Here is a 13,425-nt window from a genome sequence, read left to right on the forward strand (position 1 = left end):
AAAATAGTCTGTATTTAATGTGACATCAGAACGACAGTGTACAGGGGTGGATCAAATTAACCCATGCTAGTGTAGCTTTGACTTTCTTTAATAGCAATTTCAAAACTTACACTTGATCTTAACAGGCAGCATGATGAAATGATAGGCTTTCAACTGAGGGAAGTTTTTGGCCCAGTATTGTGATTGTGAATGAAAACCTGTCTCCCCTGTTGGACTTATATCATATTAAAATAATATTGGATTTGTTACACAGCATGAGGTTGATTGACCTTTAGGCTAGGGGAAGTCTATGGCTAACAAGTTAAATGCCATTGAAAACAACTATCTAAACCATAAATTCAAACTGACCTGGTTTATACATTTATGATTTAAGGAAGAAATTTGAAGATGTGGGATGAGATCCAGGGCTAAACATCTGAAAGAGAGAGACTAAAGTACTCAGCTTTAGTTGATAAAAGATATTCTGATCCTGTTTTTCTCTGGTGTCTTGACCTTACTAAAGTTCACTTAGTATGTAATGGAAAAAACAACCGGTTTGATAGCAAAATACAGGAAATGCCTTCAATCATGGCTGATTACAGTAGCAGCTTTTCTTCTGTTGTTTTTATTTTTTTAGAATGCTCTTTCTATGTGCCTGAAACAATGTAGAATAATAATGCTTTGGAGCTCTTTATTTGGTGTGTCCGAGTAATTAAACAACTGGCTTTCTGATGGATATACATGTTGGAAGTTTTTGCAGTCGGGAATGTGCCGTATGACTGAAGTGAGAAGAATTAAGAATTATTACAGGACCTAAGTTGAAAGCCTAGCAAATTTTGTGTGTGTGTGGCAATTCTACCATGACTAACAAGACAAATGAATGCAGGGTTTTTTTTAAAATCTGCCATTGTTTGGCTTTCTTGTGCAAAAACGGAGTATTACAACTAATTTAAGTGAAATCTCTAGCTGGAAGACAGGAAGCTGGGAAGCAGCTTATACTGAATATACACAAAAGCTCAGATTCATCTCACCTAACTTTAGGAATGCAACTGAAGCTTCCGAGTCAGGATCCTGCTTGTCCTGGAGTGCATTTGCAGTTGGTGGAGAAGGGTAGGCTTCTTAAGGGAGCTGTGCAGCCCACATGTTCCGTGAATCATCCACTCGGAGATATCTGTGCAGATGGCCGTGGAGGGAGCCTGAGGCAAACTGTGGTACCTCAATTAAGCCCTAATGCCTGGTGGGATAGATCTGGGTCAGAATCCTGGAAAATACAAGAAAGAAAATTACCATAAAGCCAGAGCAAAATGTTTCAGAGCTCTAGTTACTTTTATGTTTAAGGTAAATTTGAAAAATGGATGGAATTGTGCTTGATGACATCATATCTTTTTATATTCTGTCTTTCCTATATCTGTACATATCCTTGTTGTGGGTTATTAAGAGTTACAAGGCTTCGTTGCTGAGATAACTGAATGAGAACTGCTACAGAAATGCAAGATGCTACCTGGATAGACATGCATTTTTTGGCTGTATGTTTTTTTATTCTGTATAAGAAAGCTTCACTCAAAAATAAGAGAAGAATTTCAGTCTTTTTGGTTAGGCACAGAAACCGTGTCTGAAACCCAAGTACTTTTTTCTTTGTGTTTGCATAATTTGTATTCCATCGTTGTTCAAATGATAGCGATTTTGTCATCCTACCTACTAAGGTCACTGAGAAAAAAAAATAATTGCTTTTGGGTTCCAAAGAAAAACTCTTGAACAGATCCAAACTTCATTAGTGTGTCTACTGATAAATTTGCTTTCTAAGGTTCCGGTAACATTTTTTCAGAATTGAGCTTTCGAAACTTGATCTGACAAGCTTTTCTAGCTTCATGCCATCACTTCACTGTCTTTCATCAAGTGGTTTTATCAAATAATGATTTAGTATTGTTCTGTTTAAAAGGATTATGGACATACATAGTAGGCGCTTTTAGTTTGCACTCCACCTAACCTATTGTTATAATACACAATCTTATTTTTATGTTATTTGAGGTATAAAAATAACAGCACGAAGCACTGAACTTCACAGAGTAGAATATCACAGCTTGGGTCAGTCCTTGGCTAAGCCTGGGGATCTTTATTGTCTTCAGTGGGATCACTGAGGTGTCAGTGAGGACAGGGTTTATCATATTACATATTTAGCAATGACTTAACACATAGCTTTGTAGCAGACGCTGAAACAGTAAATATCATTAGTGGTAGTACAGATTTCACCCTGTCACTACCAGCCTGAATACGTAGAGCCAGTCAGGAATTTTTCAGCTAAAGTCTTCAAGAAAAAGTTAGAAAATTGTGTTTTTAACCAAAATGGAGACAGTGAGAAAGAAAGAATAAAATCCCTGAGAGAACTGCTATTAGCCTTAATGTCAGGGCACTCACGGCAGTGGTGGGGGACCAGGACAACCAGGCAGCTCAGCCTCAGTTCAGAGCCAGTCACTGTCCTGAGCACCAGGCCATCAGCTGTCTGCATGCTACTTTCACAAAAAACTTTGAACAGTCTGTGTTTTTACCCTGTGTGAAACACAAATGGTTTGTAAAATCTCAAGAAGCCTTACAAAATGAGAAAATCATTTGCTATCTAGTTTACCTGCGAGTTTCTGAGGCAGATTGTTTGTCCTGTACAATAGGCCTAATATGAAGCCAGCTCCATTCATGACAGTTCTTACTTGGTACAAAATTGCAGGCCTGCGAGCCACAGGAAGGCAGAGTTGCTGCTGGGATCCAACACAAAAGTTGTCTAAATCAGAGCTTTGGCAGTAGTCTAAGTCAAGAGGCACACTCATAGCACTACGTCCCTTTCCTGCCTCAGGCTCGTGGAAAAATGGTTGCATTTCCAGGTAGGGATCATGGAAGGAGGAGGTTTATAAAGCAGTGTGATCTGAATGTAAAAGGCAACTCTCTCTTGCAAAAGATTTCGAGAACGCTCCCCTCTGTGCTTAGCCAATTTTTGAGAATGTTTTACATAATGCATATTTAAACTTGTACATATTTCACTTATATTCACAAATGAAAATGTGGAAATAATAAGAAAGGAAAAGCCACACAAAGGAAAACTGTTAAGTATGATACATTTACTTGTCTGCACGTTATTTTAACGAAACTTAACAAGATAAGCAGATCAGGCACTGTAATGTCCTAAGCTGCTACCAACAATTGTAATAAAGTTATGGTCAAAGCCATTTAAAAGCCATATATAGAAATTATTTTATAGAAATTGTTTTTATGCTACTAAAAAAGTCATTGGTTTCCTTAAGCTACTGGAAATGAATATTAAACCTTTGTTCAATATGTCATTAAGACATCAGTAAATAGTTAGGGCCACGTGGGGAACACATGGCCTTCTTTTCCATCTCAGGACCTTGCTGATCTGAATGTTTTCTCAATGGTACACAATGCTGAACAGGTGATGTTATATATCATGCAAGCCATACTTTTGCCTTATAACAGCTAGGGTTTACAGCACCACAGATAGCAATCGTGTGTTTATCCCCCTCTGATGTCCTTGGTGGGTAGATGGCAAACTGCCTTTTGCTACCTCCCTCCTCCCATCTCTGCCGATCCCTTAGTCCACAAGATATTTGTGCATTTGGCAGTGTGATGGAAGTTGTGTTATGTAAGGAGAGTAAATGTGTGTGTTTTTAAAAGTAAACACGCCTGACTGAGAGTGTCACTATGGTCACATTAAAAGTTGCCATTTCCCATTAATGTTTACCCTGCTATCTGAACTGTCACTGTTTTCGTCAATGAAACGCAGCTATAGTATCTCTGACTTTATTTGAAACCAAGTGATCTTAATTGATCTGCCACTTAGCCATTATACATACTGAGACACATCACTATAAGGTGGATTCACTTTATTCCAAACTTGGCACTGCTGAAAAGTAGCAGTTTTCAAATCTGTGCAGCAGGTTTTTCTGTATATTGCTGACTACGGCTCTCCTATAGTTTTTGTGATAGATAATATCTTTATTCTTTGATGATATCAGCTAATGTAACAGTGACAAAGAAAATGTGTACCATAAATCCAGTAATTACTTAATGGGTCAACATAAAAGCAAAGCAGAGAAATTCCAAGACTTTCGGATAAACACAGACAAAACTTCCTGAGATCTCCTACAACAACAAAAGCAGCAGAACCATCTTTTTCTGACCATTAGTCTCACTCAGGTTTCTCCCTACTCCCTCCCTGCTAATAAAAACTGCCCTACTGTTATGAATCCACTCATAAGTGAGAACCGTCCAGTGCGTGTCCTATTTCTTACTCCACGGATAAGGGAGGTCACATCAGCTGGTAGAACCCAACACACAATGATGCTGCTATTATTGCATGTTTATGCTCAGCAACATCAGAAAGTGTGGGCTCCTTCTTTCCCATACAGTTTTTCAAATGGGAAAAAATTGTATTATTAGTTTGTGTTTTCTTAGAAGTTATGGTTTGGATTTTCCCATTTATCTCTGTTCTGTTGGGGGGAGAAAAAAAGCCTTGCTGATGTGTTGTGACTAAAATACTTAAAGTGACAAAAGAATCCACTAGTGAAATACAGTCTTAATGTATCTGTCCCATAGTTTATGTATGGAAACTGAAATTAAGTTGGTGAGAGCTAGTCACTAAAGAAGGTAACATCAGAACTTTAAAATTCTTGACGTTTCTTTTTGTTTTCTGACCAGTTCTGCATCTTGGTTAGATTGTAACCTAGTACATTAGTTGTCAATATTTTGAAGAACTGAGACAAAGATTTTGTTGGATTTATCAATCTTCCAGAAAATACCATTTGAGACAATGTGGTACAAATGATCCAAGTTCTGTGATATTTACTCCTTGTGATTGAAATTTATGTTGAAAATGCAACATTAACTAAAATTATATCAAAGAGTAAATTTGTGCTGGGTACAGGACAGGCCTGTTGTTGCAGGTGAGCATTTTTGGCTCAAAAGCAATCTGGATACCACTGAGTAAGTTAAAAAGTAATTCTAGGAATGTAGAAGTCTTACCTTAATTAAATAGAAAAAAAAAATTCATTTTACCCATTGAAATTGCTAATTGATATAATGAGTATATTGCCTTCAGTTATGAATTTCTGTAAGTGTAGTAACTAGATAATTATTATGATGGTTTTCCATGTTGTTCGGGGAAGTTTCCCTTTTACCTTCTGTGGTTTCTTCTGTGAACAGCTTCTCTATTTAAAGCCTGCAGAGAGAATGTGATTTTCCCATGCAGGGGAACAATGGCAACGGCAATGATTTCAAATACACTATTGAAAGGGTTTATTGCAGTTGAAAGTCACCAAAAATAATGGTTGTTCAGGAGCTACATACTTGAGACTTCTCTTGTTTTCAGGTCTTTCCTCTGACGTTTAGTAAGGTACATTTCTTCATTGAACTTTCTCCCTATAAAGAAATATTCTTGCTTCTGGTGTCATTATTTGCAGATAATACTTATTATGCTTCATTCTAACCTACACTGTGAAATGTATATGCTTTCTAGTTTCGTTGCTCATTCAGCAGAGTAGAAGCAGATGCTGCAGAAATATTTCATTGTAAAGTGATTGCTTAAACCAGCTTGTGATCATGTTTCTCAGCTACTTGATCTTGTTCTTCAAATATGGATTTATTTAGTCACTAATGTTTACCATGTTCAAAGGCTACTGCTAGTAATATTTGGCAGACTTTCTGATTTTACTGGTCAAAACCCATCTTGACTGTTTAATTGCCTTACTTTCAAAAAGAAAATTATCTGTTACCTAAATGACACGTGTGACACAGAGGGCCATGCACACAAGGCAGTTATCATGCTGGCTACTGTCAGGAGTCAGACTTTAAGAACCCAGACCTGTGAAGTCCTCACCCACTGAGCATTTGTAAGGAAGCAGGGCAGTCAGTGTCTCGTGGCACTGGCGTGTTGGCTGAAGGAATGAGCATTGGGGAAGTTTTCTCACAGGTTACCTGCAGTCCGCCCACTCTTCTGTTCCGACTTGTACAAACCTTACTGTTATAATCCTGATTCTTTCTTGAGATCCTGCCAATCGTTCCAGTTTCTGAAGTGATTGCGATGCTGGCAGGTATCCAGAAAGAGAAACCAAGGCTTAAATTTCTGTGTAAAGCTTTTTGAGAAAGAAAAAAAAGTTTTTAAAAAACTAAACCCCGAACTCAAAACATTTTATGCAATTGACTGCTCAAGTCAACTGAACTGACTGTACAAAGTATCTTGGCAAACAAACAAAGGAGAGAAATAGCTTAATGTAGCATTACTGCATTCAAGCAATCTGGGCTTTTTCCTCACTTAACTGGTTAGGTTGTTTGCAGTTGCATGTAATTACTCAGGTTGTAGGAACTCATTTTGTCAGACACAGATGACTTTCTTAGTTCCTACAAAGAGAATGCAAAATCAGAAAAAGAATAATTAAGTGACCTTTGTCATTGAGCTATCTGACACTATATTATTTGGTATGCTCTGATTTAGAGGTAGACAACTGGCACGAATACAAGGAACCAAATGAAAGACAGAATGGATCAGAACTGATCATTCTGTACAATTACTTTACATTCCAGAGATTGATAGCTCTTTACTTTTTGAGATGGAGAGCTAGCTGTTTCTTAGAACAGTTCTGGGGAGATATAGGTCTTAAACTAAAACTTAAAGGTTTTTGTCAGAGACACTCCTACTCTGGAAAGACAAGATTCCCTGACAACTCCGTTACTTTTTATTTGTTTCCTCACCTCTATCTGTTTTGTTTCTTTTTTTTTCCTGTGAGGTGTTAAATAGCACATTACCTATTCTCTTACATTTATTTAGTTAACTAAGATTTCTTTTTCCAGAGTTGCATAATTGGGGGGAGGGGGTGGGGGGGTGTTGGTGGAGTTTTTTGTTTGGGGTTGTTTTTTGGTTGTTGTTTTATTTTTTTAATCTGGGGTGGGGGGGTGTTGGTGGAGTTTTTTGTTTGGGGTTGTTTTTTGGTTGTTGTTTTATTTTTTTAATCTGGCAACTGTAAATTGGCAGAATGGTTTTGAATGGTTTTCAGAGCAAGCACTTTTATGGACTATGATAATCTTGCAGGCTAGCTATGAATTTGGCACTTTGGCTGACTCACAGCTTACCTTTTAACCTCCCATCTGTACTTTAACAGGAGTCGTGCTGCTGTTGTTTTAGCCTCTTTTAAATTTCTTTTGAAATGATGGCGCACTTTGTGATAATAAAAATCTACTGGTATTAAATTCCATTATTGTATGAGTAATTAAGCTGATGTCCTCCGTGCCTCCAATAGAGTTTTGAAGAGGCTTATAGGCTTCACTGCTTTGTTTTGGCTTGATGAAGGGATCTCAGATGTTTTTCTTCTGTCAAGTAGGATTACAGTTTTGTAAATGGTAAGAAAGTTAAATTGACTTGTGCTTTTACAGATAGGCTTAAAATTTCACTATCAGTCTTTACAGGTACCCAGAATTTAATATTTAGACTTTTACTGTTTTTCCCTTGATCAGTTTGTTCATTCTCTTGTTCCACTCTCAAGTTAAATTTTTATTGCTAAATTCGGTGTCTTATGCAAATCTTTAAGGAAATAAAGACAATGGTGAGTATCCTGTCCTTCTCCATTATGTGGTGGCTTGCTGTTAGTGTTTTATTACTGCTGAGATTTCTCTTAGTTTAGGAGTGTCTTGGGTTACTGACTATATCTGCATTCAACTCCATGGCTAGCATATGGGTGGCGTTAAATGAAACTTAAACAATTTTAAGCCCAAAAGCTCCAGTTTGTCACCTGCCTGCACTGGGAATTCCTACTTCTGGGATCAGAGTTAAGATAACATTTAAGAGTCTTCAGATGATCACTTACCACTCCAAATTATGATGGATCCAGTTTTCTGAGCAGCCTCTTGAATTTCATCAGTTCCTATCATAATTATTTGTATTATGACCTTCTTCCTAACAGTCTGGTGTGATGGTGGCTGGAAGTGGTTCCAAGATTACATCAAATATAATTATACTTTGATTTCTTTATCTGAACATCTTGACTTCTTGAAATATAGCTTGTAGTCTTCCTTAGCTTAGGAACATCCGAGATAATGGTGCATTTGGAAGGCTAAAAGCTACAGCTACAAGCTTATTTCCTTCTCCCATCTGCAAGAGCCTTATCCTATTGTTGTACTTGATCACATTCTACTTGATGATCACAGAATCATCTAGGTTGAAAAAGACCTTGTAGATCATCCAGTCCAACCATTAACCTAACACTGACCATTCCCAACTACACCATATCCCTCAGCGCTATGTTGACCCGACTCTTAAACACCTCCAGGGATGGGGACTCCACCACTGCCGTGGGCAGCCCATTCCAACGCCTAACAACCCATTCTGTAAAGAAATACTTCCTAATATCCAGTCTAAACCTTCCCTGGCACAACTTGAGGCCATTACCTCTTGTCCTATTGCTTGTTACTTTGTTAAAGAGACTCATCCCCAGCTCTCTGCAACCTCCTTTCAGGTAGTTGTAGAGGGCGATGAGGTCTCCCCTCAGCCTCCTCTTCTCCAGACTAAACAACCCCAGTTCCCTCAGCCGCTCCTCGTATGACCTGTGCTCCAGACCCTTCACCAGCTTCATTGCCCTTCTCTGGACACACTCGAGTAATTCAATGTCCGTTTTGTAGTGAGGGGCCCAAAACTGAACACAGGAATCGAGGTGTGGCCTCACCAGTGCCGAGTACAGGGGTAAGATCACTTCCCTGTCCCTGCTGGCCACTCTATTTCTGACACAAGCCAGGATGCCATTGGCCTTCTTGGCCACCTGGGCACACTGCTGGCTCATGTTCAGCTGGCTGTCAATCAACACCCCCAGGTCCCTCTCTGACTGGCAGCTCTCCAGCCACTCCTCCCCAAGCCTGTAGTGCTGCTGGGGGTTGTTGTGTCTGAAGTGCAGCACCCGGCATTTAGCCTTACTGAAGCTCAGGCCTTAGCCCATCGCTCCAGCCTGTCCAGGTCTCTCTGCAGAGCCTCCCTACCCTCAAGCAGATCAACACTCCCACCCAACTTGGTGTCATCTGCAAACTTACTGAGGGTGCACTCGATCCCCTCGTCTAGATCATCAATAAAGATGTTAAACAGGAGCGGCCCTAAAACCAAGCCCTGGGGGACACCACTCGTGACCGGCCGCCAACCGGATTTAACCCCATTAATCACAACTCTTTGGGCCCGGCCATCCAGCCAGTTTTTTACCCAGCAAAGCGTGTGCCCATCCAAGCCACGAGTAGCCAGTTTCACCAGGAGAATGCTGTGGGAAACAGTGTCAAAGGCCGTACTAAAGTCAAGGTAGACAACATCCACAGCCTTTCACTCATCCAATAAACAGGTCAATAGTCTTGTCTTAATGCAGGTCTTTTGATTATAACACTTGTAATTCACTGGAAGAGAGAAGGCACATGATTTTTGGAGCAGGGAGCTTTATTTTGTTCATTTGACTTCTTTGGGGACACAGAGCTGTTGATACCTGTTTGCCCTTGCATGATGTTGAACAGTTCTTGCAAATCACTTTCCAAGGATAGGAAGAGGTGGTTATTTGAGGGGTTAAGTGGTTAGATGTAGGGGATTACGTTGTAGCCATCTGAATCTTGTGTTGTTTAGGAACTTGTAAAAAGGATAACCTTAAGGAATGATAAAATATGTAGTCTGCTCCAAGGGGCCTTACATGGGTGACCAGCTCAGGACCTGCAAGAGCAGCATAACTGATCCGGAGATAGCAAAGTCTGGTGTAGAGCATATTGATTGCAACAAACATTTCTACAGCCAGAATATACTTCAGCTATATAAACTGTATCTGATAAAGCTAGTTTATATGGGAGACAGTAGATTTACTGTTAGTGAGGTAAATCTGATTTTGTTTTGCCGTATCAGACTTCTTGTGTATGCACAAACCACTTTGTAATATGTACACAGCACAACTGTCTCTACACACAAAGTCATACAGTGCTTCCAAGAAGCATCTGATTTACTTCACAGTTGTGCAATGATTATGCAGACCTTAAGTAGTAAATCCACTGTGTCCCAGAAATACCTGATTTTTATGCTGTCCTGTGTACATACTTCAGAAATATATGTGGGCCAGCATGTTCAAAAATTTTGGACAAGTGTCAAAAGAAAAAAAAATAATAAAATCCACCTACTGAACTTGGGGTGATAGGGAGAAAAGAACATTTCTGGGGAAATCCCAGCATACTGTAGCCTTGGACATGTCCACAAGAAATCTTAACATAACACAGCCTTGGAAGGGTTGATTAATCATTTAATGTGTGTGAATGCTTCCACCATATTATGGTGCCTGTGATTCTAAAGTCTGGGGTCTGATAGGGAGATATTTCTCTGAAAGAAATCCTCAGAGTAAGGTAAGGACTTTTCATGCCTCACTCAGGTGGAATTTGTTGGCATAAAGGATTTTTGAAAAAAACCTGTATCTTTTCATGGGCTTTTGAGGTGAAATTTGTTTGCAGAGGCTGGCATGGGATTTTATTCCTCTATCTGATTTAGAACTTGACTACATACACTTTTTTTCATCAATTCCATCTATGGAAATTTCTCTAATTATTCTAGGAAAAAAGTTCTGATCAGAAAGTGTCCACAAAGTCACCTAAGGACATGTGTTCCACTTTTGATTCTCACCTCTGGATGCATTCATACATACAATGCTTTCATTTACTACTGTGTATTTTTAATACACGGCAGAGGTACCTAAAGCCTAGACAGAAGTATAAAAATTAAATGGTCCATACAATATAAGTGGGGGGTTTTGTCTTTTGTTTTATGTTTGTTTTATTATTATACATGATAAAATGTTTTTAATTGTGAGGTTTTTTCATGAAAGTGAGGGTTCTTTTATGCACTGACTTACCAGATTCTTTTGTAGTTTAGTCTAAGGCAAGTGGCAAGTTAAATGGTACCTAGCATCCATTGTGTTGGAACATGCAATAACCATCAATGGTATATTTAGAAAATGTGCAGACGGCAAGACAGGAAAGGTGGATATCGCTTTCTCAACCTGTTTTTGACCTCACCCAATTTAATAACCAAAGAATTGTGTGGTTTTGACACAAAGACATTTGTACGACAAGTGATCAGAGACAGCTGCTAAGATGTGTTGTTTAACAATGAATGCAAAATATTCCTGTGAGATTGTTTTTGAGCAGGTTTAAACTGCAGAAAATAATGCTCCCAAGGATGAGAGCGTTGTTTTTCATCCTGCTCGTTGCAATCTGAATTGCTAGTATACATTAAGAATCCAATTCAAAATAATCCAGATTTGAAAGTACCTATTAATTCAACCCATATGATAGAGTATGGATAAATTGGTACTCCTTACTGTGTGCTAATGCAAAAATGGAGAATGGCTTCACTAGACATTGTTGCCCTCTTTCACATACACAGAATGTTAGATTTGTAACAAACAAGAGACAGATCTTTTCCAAATGTTTTTGATCCTGTCTTGATTACAGCTGTGCTGTCAGGCAGCTAAAGAGAGAGTAAAGGCCTGGTCCTGCAAAATGCTTGTCAATGCCTCCTTCCTTATTGCCTTTAACTAGGCCTGTTTAGTGACTGCTACCAACTTTTCATGCATATGTGTGAAGGATAGTTTCTCAGTCATGTCTGTGAAACCATCTATTTGTCATATTCTGTAGTTTATGATGAAATTCAAGAGCACATGATCAAAAATTGAGAGTTGATTTAATTTTGGGCCTTTTTATTTCAGGGACCTGAAACTGGACAATATTCTTCTGGACGCAGAAGGCCACTGTAAACTGGCTGATTTTGGGATGTGCAAAGAAGGGATTCTGAATGGAGTGACCACCACAACCTTTTGTGGCACACCTGACTATATAGCTCCAGAGGTATTTTTTTGCACTGCGCTAAGAATACAGATATTATCATTCATCAGACTGTTACATCTGTAATTTCAGACACTTTTCACATGTAGATGAAAACTGTAGAAGATGCAGTGACTGGACTCTGCTGTAGTTTTGCCTGGGTAATCTTGCAGAAATTGGTTACTCTCGTGCTCACAAGCAGTATTGCATGTTGATAGAAGTGACAAAGCATGGTTTTTTTAATATTTGTTTCCTGACCTTAACAGTATTATTCTCCATATGCTCATTTCTGACTCAGCATCATTGTGAAGGCACTTACCAGCCTTTAAGTTGGTAGATGCAACTGAGTACTGCCCACACTGGTCTTTAGTAGTTCTAAAAATGTTTTTAATTTTTCATGAGACTTAGAAGGGCATGTTCATGTGGAAGTGACCATATGTTTGGTGTCATTTTGTGTAGGGTCGTTCTGGGAATATAATTTTTTCCCTTTCTTTAAAGTATCAGTGAGTGAAAGATACTGTGTTTGTGGTTCTTGTTATATGGATGAACAGAAAGTATGGACTTGTATAGAAAAGTAGAAACTTTTCACATGGATGCTGCATATCAGTTGGCAACATCCAAAGTGATTTCAAAGCATTCATTGGATAAAAGAAATGGCTGAGAATCATGCAGGTTTTACATATCCTAAATTTTAATATTATGGGATGCATTTCCAAGTGCCTAAAATTAATCGATGTTGTACAGTTAGTCTGCTAGGCAGACTTCTTCTACTCAGTTTAGTTAGCAAGCTGTGCATCTTTCTGATGAAGAATCAGTGATGAATCAGTGTGCTGATTTAATGTAAAAGTGTCATTGGCTTGTCCTTCATCAACCATAAATTTGCAGCAGGGAAAAATGTTAGTTTATTATTTGTTAGAGACAATAAATTAGAAATATGTATTAGTGTTCATGGCTGTCAAGCTTTGGTAGACAACTGGTAAGGTGAGAATCATCTTTAAACTATTGTAATATAAATGTGTGTCTTACAGAGTTTTAAAAGTATTCTGGCGTTAAAAGAAAATAAATACAGGTGTGATGGTTTTGGTTTTGTATGAATTCTTTTCTGATTCAGTATACTAATTGACTCCTTTGGCAAATTCTTTGGAAATTATTACTGAAAACAAAGCAATAATAAGGTTCCAGGAACTTTTACATGAAATCTTGCTCACACTGAAGTCAGTAACTCAGGCTTTCATTTTGTCATCTTAATTGCAGAAGTTTATCTCCTGCTTCTCTTTCTCTTGCATCATGGTGGTATGTTTCTATTTCCTTTTCTTTAGCAATATCTGAGTTCCAAAGAGTGCCCAGAGCACTTGAAAAGTACACTTTTGAAGACTGTCATTTTCTGTAATTAATGTCTATAAAATGTCATATCCATTCAAATAAGAATCCAGTTGAGATCCAGACTTCTGTATTCAAATGTTAAACTCGTTTCTGCTTTTATGTTAAGATTGAATTTGGTTTTATGTTGGTCATTATTCCCAAATACAGGACTAAGCTCACACAGTTCACCACAAGGCTTCTCACTGTAAC

General features: G+C 38.5%; 1 protein-coding gene across 3 annotated transcripts in view; it reads left to right on the top strand.

The window, feature by feature from the left end:
• Positions 1 to 13,425, top strand: part of PRKCE (protein kinase C epsilon) — a 298,350-nt gene that overhangs the window by 255,513 nt on the left and 29,412 nt on the right. For all 3 annotated transcript variants that reach the window (XM_074818060.1, XM_074818061.1, XM_074818062.1), the window contains exon 12: positions 11,739 to 11,877. In XM_074818060.1, coding sequence (XP_074674161.1) covers positions 11,739 to 11,877 — 139 coding nt within the window. The remainder of the gene's footprint in view (positions 1 to 11,738; positions 11,878 to 13,425) is intronic.

Source organism: Strix aluco, chromosome 3, assembly GCF_031877795.1.
Source record: "Strix aluco isolate bStrAlu1 chromosome 3, bStrAlu1.hap1, whole genome shotgun sequence".
In the NCBI taxonomy this organism is placed as follows: domain Eukaryota; kingdom Metazoa; phylum Chordata; class Aves; order Strigiformes; family Strigidae; genus Strix; species Strix aluco.